This window comes from Poecilia reticulata, linkage group LG20 (assembly GCF_000633615.1).
Source record: "Poecilia reticulata strain Guanapo linkage group LG20, Guppy_female_1.0+MT, whole genome shotgun sequence".
NCBI lineage: Eukaryota > Metazoa > Chordata > Actinopteri > Cyprinodontiformes > Poeciliidae > Poecilia > Poecilia reticulata.
Genome location: NC_024350.1, coordinates 22,790,125 through 22,802,130, shown reverse-complemented (window position 1 = coordinate 22,802,130; position 12,006 = coordinate 22,790,125). Strand labels below are relative to the sequence as shown.

General features: G+C 38.4%; 2 protein-coding genes across 2 annotated transcripts in view; one reads left to right on the top strand and one right to left on the bottom strand.

The window, feature by feature from the left end:
• Window positions 1-3,070: 3,070 nt before the first annotated feature.
• On the bottom strand, window positions 3,071-7,354 carry LOC103456873 (transmembrane protein 236). The gene is made up of 4 exons (XM_008396700.2): window positions 7,004-7,354; window positions 6,739-6,811; window positions 6,098-6,221; window positions 3,071-5,193 (listed from the first exon to the last, which is right to left on the bottom strand). Exons 1-4 carry the CDS (start codon window positions 7,273-7,275, stop codon window positions 4,445-4,447), a joined length of 1,218 nt encoding a protein of 405 aa, XP_008394922.1. The 5' UTR covers window positions 7,276-7,354; the 3' UTR covers window positions 3,071-4,444.
• A 1,335-nt stretch (window positions 7,355-8,689) lies between these two features.
• hacd1 (3-hydroxyacyl-CoA dehydratase 1) overlaps window positions 8,690-12,006 on the top strand; it is a 14,446-nt gene continuing 11,129 nt past the window's right edge. Inside the window, exons 1-2 of the mRNA XM_008396698.2 lie at window positions 8,690-8,869; window positions 11,862-11,979. Of these exons, the coding sequence (XP_008394920.1) occupies window positions 8,751-8,869; window positions 11,862-11,979 (237 nt within the window). The 5' untranslated portion in view covers window positions 8,690-8,750. The remainder of the gene's footprint in view (window positions 8,870-11,861; window positions 11,980-12,006) is intronic.

Below are 12,006 nucleotides of genomic sequence, written 5' to 3'. Positions count from 1 at the left end.
AAGAGAAGAGGAAGTAGGCTTTCACTACTACACAAAACAAATGACCTGTAGAAGAACAACACCTGAAACAAATGTCCTTTAGGTTTGACAAGTTATTAAAAGACCTTCAATGTGCATCTAATCAGTCAGAAAAGATTTATCAAGATGATTCGCAAATGATCGTTGGCTTTTAGGAACGACTAATTTAAGTTTGCATTGCTTTGCCAGTCTAATTCTTGACGGGATCCCCTCAAATCAGGCTTTAATTTATCGATTACAGAGATGATTCTAGCTGTAGATAGATAGTATGCAGGAAGGAAATCCTGCTTCCTGTTTGGGGAAGTAAGCAGAGATTATTACAATCTGGTCTGCAAGACTATCCAGAAATGTTGCAACAGTGACATGGATACAGGTAAATTGGCTACATGTCTGTTGAAAGATGCATAGGGAGCCAATGAATGTTAAATCACTGGAGATCACTTTACATATCCTACGGCAGAGACCACTAAAGGGGCAGGTGCTCAAAAAAAAAAAAGGGCACATCTAACCTCATTCTAGGACAGAATATGAACAAAGCCACACAGCTTTCAGATTTTAAAAAACAATGATAAATTACAAAATTTTGAGATATACAATCAAAGCTAAGGAAAATCTCTATATAGAGCATGCAACTATGCATATGTAAGATATTTTATTAGTAATTTCTTTCTGCAGGTCTGTTTTGCTATAGGAAAGTATTGCAATATTCAAACCCGCAATTTAGCAAGATATGTAAATCAGAGCTGGACCACCAGAGATATTTTGTCTTTACAGAATTACACTATTAAAAATATAAACAAGAGCACAATGCAACCTTTTAGTGTACTGTAATCTATAAAAAGAGCTGCCTGTTTGCTACACTTGCAGTGGAAATGAAGACGGTCCATTCAGGAAAGCAAAGCTGCATCAAACTTTAACATGGAACTGCAGAAAAAAGAAAAAATCAAAAGCAAAAATTTAATTGTTAATGCATGTCACCATGAGAAAAGCCTACTGAGTTTTGCTTAAAAAAAAACTTTTTTTAAAATTACAATCACACATTTGTGATTTTAATTGAAGTGACATTTTTTTTTTTTTTTTGCAAAACAAACTTATTTGCGCATGTCAGAAATCTTTTCTTGATATTCTAAGTTTTTGTTTGTCTCAAAGTTTTGCTTGTGATTCTCACAGGACGTTGTGGGCAGGGCCCAAAATCACAACAAAAGATTTCTGATGTATGCAAATAAAAGTTTATGTTTGACAAATAACTTTCTAAGTTCACAAGACAAAAATTTGTTATTCAATTAAAAAACTGTTTTTTAAACAAAACGATTTGTTTAAAAAAAAAAAAAAAGGAATCATTACAATTCCAAAAGTTGTGATTACAATTTTATTTTACTTAACTGAGGTTAGTTTTTTTTCCATTGAATAATTGGGGAAAAAAATTACCTTTATACTCTGCGAAATAGACCCTAAACTTTCTTAAAGTCTGGATGAGTTTTATCCCCTTCACGTGACACACGTGAAGAAGTGTTATTCTTCTTCAAGATACATTTACCTAATGCTAGAATAAATGCAATGTACATTATGCAGCAAAGGAAATTAGAAGACTTATCTCCATTATGGAGATGATAGGTTTTGGACTGGCGATGTGCCTGATACACATTTAAGAAGCTTTTAGTTTTCTTGCTTTGCTAGCAGAGTCGTTAGCTAGCAGGTAGCTAATAGCACAACAACAGCCTAATGTCTGTATGATAGAAATACTGGATCGATAGATGAGAACAGTTTTTCCTCACCTGGCTGTCTCCTCCCGCTCAGTGGTTCTTCAGAGAAAGACAGACGCAGAGGCTTCAGTGTCTGTTGTATTTTATTACCTCTCTGCTTAAACCGCTACTCCAAGCTGAAGCAGAAACGATACTTAAACTTTTTCTGTCATCTGGCAAGTAGCAAGTCTACTCCACTTTATTCACCAAAAACTGTTCTGTAATCTAGAACGTTCGCTACGTTGAGCTCCAGTTAATCTAATCTCACTGCGCGAGAGGCAATTGCGTCATGTGTCACGGGTAAAAGGTCAAAGGTAACAAGGTGACCGGAGGGCTTATTATGTTGTACAAAAAAAACAACAACAAAAAACTAAATAATTTTAGTACATGTTATTATGTGTCAGAAGAGGGTTTAGAAAATAATAAAAAAAAAAAAAATTGACCAAAAGGGCACTTGGGGGCAAGAAGCAAAAAGGGCAGGTGCTCAAGCACCCCTAGCCCCCCCTCTGCACGTGCCTGTCCTACGGCATCACATGTTGTAATGTGATTTACCCAAGGCTTGTATCTTCATCTGCGGTAGCTTAGCAATAACAAAACATGTCGCTTTTATGCATTTACTTCACTTGCAACTTCAAAAATGGGGGGAAAAAAATCACTTTAGAGAAGATTTTCTTCCACGTGCGACCATAGAAGAATCGACAGCTAAAAAATTTAACTAAATAGGTAGAGGTGTTAGTCAAAGACATCTTGCTATGCGAGGCTTAGAAGACGAAATGGCTATTTTATCATCATTGGAATTCACAAATTAATACAGAAAATAGCATAGAATTTTATTTAAATTATGTCTGCATGACTTTGTTTCTCTTTTGCTTATTTCTCACATCAGCAAATTTATGATTGCCGCTCAGTTATGTACGTTAGAGATGATGGAGAAACATTTTTCTCCACATTTATAAGCCCTGAATTTAACTAAACTGCTACACAATGAAGGCTGCTGTGCTGAAGCACAACACACTTTGCAGGTGCGTAGTAGCCATGCCTTCTGTTGCCCATCTGTGTGATGGGAATGTTGCCAGGAAGAATGGCAGGAAACCTCTTCTCTCGGGATGCACTTGGGAAGAAATGGTATAAATTCCAATGTGAAAGGTTGAAGTTGGGGACAATAACAGGCAGAACAAAGGGAAAATCTATGCTCAACATGAATTACACATAAAAGTTAACATTTTCAGAGTTTCTTTAATAATCTTACCAAAATAAATATATTTATGTTACAAATTCACACGGATGTTCTCATGGATATTTAAAAAAAATCTCATGTAAACAACTCTGTTTTATTATATGGCACATATTCACAACACATTATGATGGTTTAAAACACATAGCTTACAGTCATAGTCATACAACCATTTTTTTCCCAAAAGGAGTAGAAAGGGGTACAAACAGTATATTTGCACATGGAGTTAATGAAACATATTGCAGCAGTTATTTGACACTAGATGTGTCTGCATTGCCTGAGAGCTCCCATTTGGCCTGTGAAAAGTACTATTTGATTATTTCAGCAAAACATTTTTGATTAATCAAATGCAAACTGTTTGGTTCCACCAGCTGTTCTATGACATTTGAGCACAAATATTGTCACTTTTCCAAAACTATTGATCTTAAGAAAATGTATGTTTTCTTTTTCAACTAACTGGGAAACCACTTTTTTTAGGGAGAAAAACTATACGCTCTTTCAACACTTGCAAGTTGTGTCAACACTTGTCAAGTAATTGCAAGTTGTGTTTAAAATTCTTACAGATTTTTCCTTACATAAATTTATTAAAAACAGAGCTGTTCACAGTTAAATTCAATTAGTTTACCTTGTGAAGATATCCAAAGGGCCTTTAAAGAAATTAATCTTTAACTGCAGTAGCAAAATATCAGTGATTTTTAAAAAGAAATCCAGCCTATCATTTCAGTAACTTATTTACTTTCCTTCTCTCACAGTTTCTAGATCATCCATAGTCATGATGGCTTCTCATTAGCTCAGTTGGTGGCAGTTTCTGATATGAGCAACATGGGCAACTGCCCAGGGTGGCATCTAGTCAGGGGAAGAATCAGACCTCCTTATTCAAGTAACTGTTTTTTTATTTTATTTTAAAACTACTAAAGAACAACATCACATCTGTTTTCCTTGAATGCCCCTTTTTCTTGCCTTTCCCATTTTAAAGAGTGTTAATCAAATTAGTGATCTGTATTGTTATTTTTAAAGGGAGGATGAAGTGAACCAATTCCTAATCACTCAGATCAAGTTAGCAAAATAAAGCAAAAAAGTTTAATTTTCCAAAAAATAAAAATTCTGTCTAGATTATGCTACTAAAATAACATAAAAATGTAATGGAAAGCTTTATACAAATCTGTATACCAGGGCTGATAAGAAGTGTGGAGCCTGATTTCATTCAGATAAACTGAACTTTTGCCTCACTAATAAACTCTCTTATTTAAAAGATTATTCAATTGAGTCTTTTTAGTAATTTATTAATTTTTTTCAATGATATGTAGTGGTTAGGTTACAAAACTCTATGACATGTATGGTGTATTTGCATCCAATTGTGATTTGCCTTGAATTATAAACTGGTGGAACCCCTTTCTGAATACCATCAGGTTGCATTTCCTGACAGCGTCCTGTCCTCGCATTCATGGTCTCAAAAGAACATCCTCTCTGTGTTAAATACCCTCAGCTTGGTCATGAAGTTAAAGTAGACAAATGCCAGACAGACCAACAGATTCTTCATCAGATAGAGTACGGGCGTGACGAATCCGAAGAGGGCTATGAGGCCAACACGCACGAAGAAGAAAGGTAAGTCCTGCAGAGCGACTCCTAGAGACGAAAGGAGTGGGGTGTTGGGCATGACCACCACACGTAGGCAGGACACATAGCTGAAGATGTAGATGGGGAAGACCCAGCCGGAGTAGTAGACCAGTGGATGTCCTGCCACCCTCACCATCTCCACCGTATCCATCCAGAACATAAAGCTATCAACGAACACATCTGCTCGAGCGTCACTGACACATAGAAACCTCAGAGGGCCCGTGTAAGTGTATGGAGACAAATGATAAGCTGGTCCACTCATTGATGGTGAGCTCAGTTCAGGAGAAGAGATGATAAACGGCCGGCCAGGGGTCCCATTTATTCCAGGCACGGCACCATTGGTCTCTGGATGTATCCCTCCTCCATTGTGGTTCCTGTCACTTATCTGACTTGTTCCAGGCTGAAGAGGATTTGGCATACCTTGCCTGTGCATCGATGGCCGCGATACAGCCGGGCCGGGCACAGCTGGTCCTGAAACGGCAGCTCCTGACACAGCTGGAGCGATGGGGGATACTAGTGTTATTGGTTCCACATGAGTTAAGACAGTGGAGGGGATTTCAGCATCTCTTCCCATTTCATTAGCTGCAACGAAAAAAGGCCAAATAAGAAAAAGGTGTTGAAAAGGAATTCAACCCAAAGCCATACAAATGGACAAAAAACATGGAGTCATCTCACTTACAAAGACATGAAGGCTCTATTCACATCACTGAGTGAAATAACTATTTGATCATCCATGACTTAAAACTTCACTGAAGTCTCTTTTGCAAAGCTAGACTTTTTCCTTGTTGGTAATAACTAAGTACACATTTCAGAACTCTACTCCTCTGTACCCTTAATGCTTCTCTGGGTCCTAAGGTTACTGCTTGGCAACAACAACTTTTTATCTCCTAGCAAAGATTTTCCTGAGTGAGTTTTAACTGATGGTCACTAGTTACCCATCTTCAATTCTCTCAATGGAGGAAGAAGACTCTAATTCAAGATCAGTGTCCCCTATTCCTTCAGTGCATTTGTCACCTCCACCACTCTATTCTGCTGAACACTGAAATATATATTACTCATAAAAAAGGTCCTCACCAGCCAATGGAATTAAACTGTAAAAGGTCTGTTATGGAGATTTAAAAGGTACTTGAAGAAAGAAGATAAACGTGCATGATAGTCATATTTGAACTTTTCACGGTAAGTAGTGTGTTTATTCTGGATCTTGAAACGTCCATAAAATTAAAGCTTGTTCATATTGCAAGTGAGCAATCTTACAAAATTAGCAAGTGTTCAAATAATAATTTCCTTCACTGTATTTTATCCTAATATGATTACAGGGGATGCTGAGGCCTACCTCCAGCTGTCAATGAGTAAGAGGCAACATGCACTAAGGACAGGTCAGCAAATCTATCACTGTATTCCATTCTAAAAAATCATCTAATATCAATAGAAGTTACCTCTAAATGGGCACATGACTGGGTATTAAAGGAGCTGGTTTTGCTCTCACCCTGTCCGGTCAATCTGCAGTGTCGGATCCTCTCCACGACATCAATGCAGATTAAGGAGAAGAAGACCAAAGACACAGGAATCTCCGTAAATGTGTCGTGTTTCATGTTGTTGTTTATCTGAACCTGGACAAACAATGAGATGACAATAATGAGTTTGGGTTAGGATTGGTAATTGAGTTACAAATGACCCAAATCTTTCCATTTTAAGTCAGCAAGAATGACCACAATGTGCTGCATTATATCTCTTGCACCTATGGTATTTGCTTGAGTCAGTAGTTCACATTGATGGAACACAGAAAAAAGCTGACAAAGATGGTCATCTTAGCAGAATTTATGGCATTTTTGGAAGACACCGGATAAGAAAAGGGCCATAGGGTCAGTTCAGACTTTTGAGAAAACTTCACAAAACGGCAAATCAGGCCTGGACTGCAGCCAGTAAGGAAGTGAGAATGGGCCTCATGGATAGATGATTTGACAGCATAGACAGGAAGAGGAACCAAGCTGCTTATCAGTAGTTTTTTAACCACTAAGTTAGATATTATTCCCCTGAGAGCAAGAGGATTCTTGCTAATGGTCACCTTTGCTCCAAAGGTCTCCAAACCTAAAAAGATGTATCAAATAGTTATCTGCATGTTTTTACCTCAGAACTGGCAATGAGAAAGGCAAAGCAGGGTAACGTGGACAGGATTACATATACCAGGGCCACCGGCCTCCTGAAGTGAGGACAACAAAAGATAAGAGAGCAGGACAGAGGCAGTTACAGAAGTTGCTAACTCATGGTATTTACATGAACTTAAAACCAGTCACAGGCCTGTTTTGTCTCACACCAACTGGTCTTGTTCCAGTCTGGGCTGCACTGGGATCCAAGTAGATGACCACAAACAGCAAGAACATCGGAAACTCACCATTTCTTCCTCCCAACAAGAAACTTCTTTTTTATAAACACCAAGTACTTCAGGGGTACCCACACCAGCAGGGCGGTGGAGGTGACATAGGCGATTGAGGAGGCCACGATCAGCCAGTACGCTGTGCTGGTGTCGCTGGGGGGCTGCGCAGACGCTTTGACCTTTGCCACAATGATGGCAAATCTCTGCATCACGATGAAGAGTGGCACACACAGGCCAGCAAACTGCAGCACCTCGCAGAGGGCAAACTTCAGTGTGCTCCCTGATCCCATCCTGTGGCAGATCGCAAAAAGAGAAGGAAAGGAGGGAGACGGTGGGGGGCTGTTGCCGCAGTGAGGCGACCCCTGCCCCTCTGAGGGCTGGTCAGCCCTCGGACTGCGGCATTGTCTGCCTCCACTAGCATTTTCCACACACCACAGCCTGAGCTCTCTGCTCAACCAACTGCTTACACTGCACTAGGCATTGTGAATCGCCAGAGTGATGCGACTGGCATTTAGTCTGTTTTTATATGGAAAACAAACAAAGTTAATCAATTTCTACACCTTGATGGTTGGAGTTGTAATGCACCTAAAGCTAAAGATTTCATATATTTATAATCTATAGTAGACATCAGTGGATTTGAGATCTTTAATTCAAGAATCCCAATTCAACAATAGCAAAAACAAATTGGTTCTCTTCGCTGATGCACTGCCATCTAGTGGCAAAAATCATATCAATGGTGAGCCAGTGACACCTAAACTGATCTGATAAGTTTTTTCTTGCTAAAAATGATTAGAATCTGTCATTAGAGGTGACATGGTGTGTTTTAATAAAAGTTTTTTCTTGTCATTCAGGGGAAACGAGAATGTGTTGCTGAATGTACAGCTTAGAGTTGACAACAGGGTTCCTCTCTGCTTCAACTCACTGAAATCAAATGGCTCTCCTCCTCAGCAGTAGTCATTCAGCTCTGCAGAGGCTTTATAACAAGACATTCATACAAATTACATCTTGGTCTGCACACAGCTGCCTTCCAAACAGTAAAAGCCTACAGTCTTAGTGACTCAGGATTATTATTTTTCCTCAGGCTATCAGGAGTCTTAGTAGATCTCATGTCTGAATGCTTTAGTGTTTACCCACTCCCACCTTTGAATTCAGTTTTTGTCTGTTTTTTTTTTTTTTTTTTACCTTCCAGTAAATCCAGTATCTTTGTTTAGGCTTATTGTGTTTGCTAAAGGAGAAATTACTGAATAAGTGAAACCTCCACTACTTATTTTCCTGACTCACCTTAAAATTGGCAAATGTCCTAATGCAAGTGTAATACTGACTGCTCATAACGGTCCAACTAAAATCCACAGAACGTCATGAGCATCCTCCTCATGACACTGTTACACAACAAGAACATAGTGTTTTCAGTCAGACGCTTCTTTAATTTGCCGTTACACAGACTGCTACAGAAGATAATTCCTACCTACAGCCATCAGGAGCTGCAACGTTTGAAGAAACTTTGATAATCTGAGTTGGAGCATTTATTTTCCCTTTGGAATTAATAAAGTATTAAGAAAGATGTAAATGAACCCTTATGCTATCAGATTCTGATTTTAATTACGCGTCGAGGGGCCCACCAGCAGGCCACGCACTTGCCCCACAGAGAGAGAGAGTGTGACAGAGAGGGGGGTCTCTGTGGGTGGCTAGATGGATGGACGACCCCACTGCTCCCCACCCCAGCTGTCAGCTCCCTTCCTGACTTCCCCACCCTGCCCCCGGTGCCATGGCGTCCAGCGAGGAGGACGGCACGGCGGAGGAGAAGGAAAACAACAACAAGAAGAGAACGAAAAGCGCCCTCATAACCGCATGGCTCACTTTCTACAACATCGCCATGACAGCCGGGTATGTCCCTTTATTCCACCCCCCTCTCTTCCTCCTGCTGCCTATTAATAAGAAAGCCGGATAAGTTTGCCGCTCCCTAAAAAACTGTAAGCGTGTGTTGCTGTTTATAGGACTGAGCCTGTGTGTGTCAGCCTGAAAGTGCCTGTTCAGCTCGAAGGATTTAGCAGCTGCTTGGCTGCCGGAGTTGGTAGAAAAATATTTTATGGAGGCTGGTTCTGAGAGTAAATGACGAGTTTAAAGAAAAGCCAGTCGGGGGGGTTTCAGAGAGAGGGGACAGAAAATGAATGAACAGTGGCTGGTTTAAAGTGACAGGCTGGTGTTGGAGCTGTGTCCAAATAGGGCTGACTGCATGCTGTCAGCGTCAAGGCCCACTGTGAGTCCCACGGTCGCAGTGATAAGTATAGCCGGACTGAGCTGCTGGTGACACTGGAACCCAGTCTGGGACGGGGAAAGTGCTCAATGAGCAGATTTTAAAAAACAACACATCTGTCAGTAAAGTAGGCTATGGTGTGTTTATAAGATCAAAGCATAAAAGCAAATTACAATTGGTTAACTGGTTATGGAAGAAAATAGCCCCTCACATAGATGGTCCTGAAAAGTGTTTTTTTTTTCTTTCTTCCATTCACAAATTGTATATAGTGTGTGTACAACCACAGACATCGGTATGTTCTATGTGGGTCTTTTGTGACAGTTCTACAGCAGTACAATGAATAGATCTGCAGAATACATCATCACAAATAGCCTATATTGTCATTGTATTTTCACTGTGCAGTATGCATATCACAACCATATAACTAGCCGGACTGCATTCAAATTTGCCCATGATGTATTTAGTGACGCTCTACCAAGAAACTACAAATTATTTCATTGCCAAAACAGCAAAGGTGGGTTAGAAGCTTTTTGTTCAATTAGAAACCTGTTGTTAAAATATAAATATATGATTCCATTTTTCCCAGAAGCTGGATACTACTCCATATATTTGCTTAATTTTGGGCAAATATATAGCGATACATATGGGTAGTGTCATTTTCAATTAATAACACTACTTAAAAATGTATCATAAAGACTTTTTAATTCTGTTTATTTATTGTGAGTGCATTGCATCATATAAATATATCACATATTGTATGTTTTCCCAATATCAAAGTACAGTTTTTGCCTTTGCTCTTGCTAAATATATACCAAAATTTCCAAAATATTAAGTACACTTGATTTATAGGCCTCACCCACTATCTTTTGCAAAGGAAAATAAAAGTGTTCACATAGGTCATACTCCTCTATGAGCCTCAGGTGTGTACATTGTAACATGAGATATTTACACGGAAAGATTTTTAATGAAATATGTACTGATAACTCCAATATGTACAGCTGCAAATGCCTTTTTTGAATGGTGTCTATAACACAGCTGCCTAAAAAGGAATAACATACTGCAGCCTAAAAAGTCTTTGATCGCATCTTCCTCCTGCGCACTAAAATCACAAAAGGCACTTTCTTCAAGGTCTGAATTGAACATCTTCAAACACTCTTCCTCATTCTCTCTTTCGCTGTCACTCAGATCGTCTGGTTCAAGCCTGCTTTACATCCTCAGGTTCAGAACCAAACAGGAAGAAACAGTTTTTATGTTCTACTAATCTGGATCAAACTTCCAGAAAACTGCAAATATGCTGAAAAACAGAATTCCTATATCTCAATGGTAAAATCCCACATTTTTTTAATTAACAAATTGAATTGCATTTGATTAATAATTGGAACGCTATAAGGTGGAGTCTATTTTTCAACCTGCCATCATTTTTCCCTTAATTTTCCAATGCAATGTATTTTTTTTAGCTAGTTTGTTGCTTTATTTTATTTTTTTTGTAATCATGTAAAACTCTCTGAATTGCGTTGTTGCTTTAGATGTGCTATACAAATAAAATTGATTGCCTTAAAATGTTATATCTAATTTTGAGTTTTGCAACAGAGGAAAACATCAGGCTTATGCAAGACTATGGAAACAGGCTGAATGAACCCTGCATGTTTTTAGAAAACCAAGAAATAATCAATGTAGTTTGAAGCCTATTAACTAACTAACAGACTAAGATTAGGCTATTAAGTCTTTTGTGTTTTTCTCTTGTGGAATTTGATTGGAAATATAACTTGAATTAACAAACCACATAAAGATACAGAAATGCTTGAGATTTCCCCCTTGTTCAAGAAGTATTTCTTACCAAGAATTGATTGGCCTGTACTCTTCTTTTGCGACTTAATCACTTTGATTTCTTTGCATGTGTGAATTGCTTGGCTCATATATGACAGCCAGTGTGGATATTTTATTTTTTTTTATGATTGGCTCCATTACAAATATTTAGCTAAGAAAAGTTGATGTACTAACCTGTGACTGTATAAGTTGTTGTTTGATAAAATATGTGAAAGCAGATTTGCATAAATATTTAGCATTACCTCAGTGGTAATAAGCAAATTCTTACTGTTTCAGAGCCTTGCTCTGCTTTTAAATAAAAATTTTAAAAAGCACCAGGTGACAGATTTAAAAATATCCACCACTTTGTGTTCTGGTTAATAAAATTCAAATTAAATATATTCAAGTTTGGGATTGTGACACAATTATAAAATAATTAGAGGGTTGCAAATACTTTTGCAACAAGACTGTAGTTTATTAAGATTCAGTACAATGTGTTTGAATAACGCTGTATGTCTTACAATATGAAACCAGCAGCCATTTTTCAAAGAACAGATGAGTGACTTTTAGTCAGAATCAGTGGATCAAAAACTTTCCTTCCATCAACAAGCTTGTTAAGAGAAAATTGTGTTGAGATTCTTGCAGACAAATTTAAATCCTCCAATGCTAACTCATTACAGAAGCTACTGGTTGAGATCTCGTTCTTTATTCCGAATGTATAAAAATACCATCAGCCGTTACAGAATGTTGTCTCTTAGGCGCACCATGGCTTTGTCTGGACAAGATCTATGGTTGTGGGCTTGTTTTTTTCTCCAGGTGGTTGGTTCTGACAATCACAATGATGCGCTTCTACATCCAGAAAGGGACACATAAGGGTCTCTACAGAAGTATAGCAAGGACACTCAAGTTTTTCCAGACCTTTGCATTAGTTGAGGTAAGTGTTTGTAATATATATATATAT

Bases quoted from the DNA above. Each gene is read 5' to 3' on its own strand.
- LOC103456873 (XM_008396700.2), bottom strand. From the start codon at position 7,275: ATGGGATCAGGGAGCACACTGAAGTTTGCCCTCTGCGAGGTGCTGCAG. The intron at 6,222-6,738 runs GTAAAAACATGC...TTGTTTGTCCAG, and splicing joins TTCTCATTGCCAGTTCTGAG to GTTCAGATAAACAACAACAT. The intron at 5,194-6,097 runs GTGAGAGCAAAA...TTTTCGTTGCAG, and splicing joins CTGCAGATTGACCGGACAGG to CTAATGAAATGGGAAGAGAT.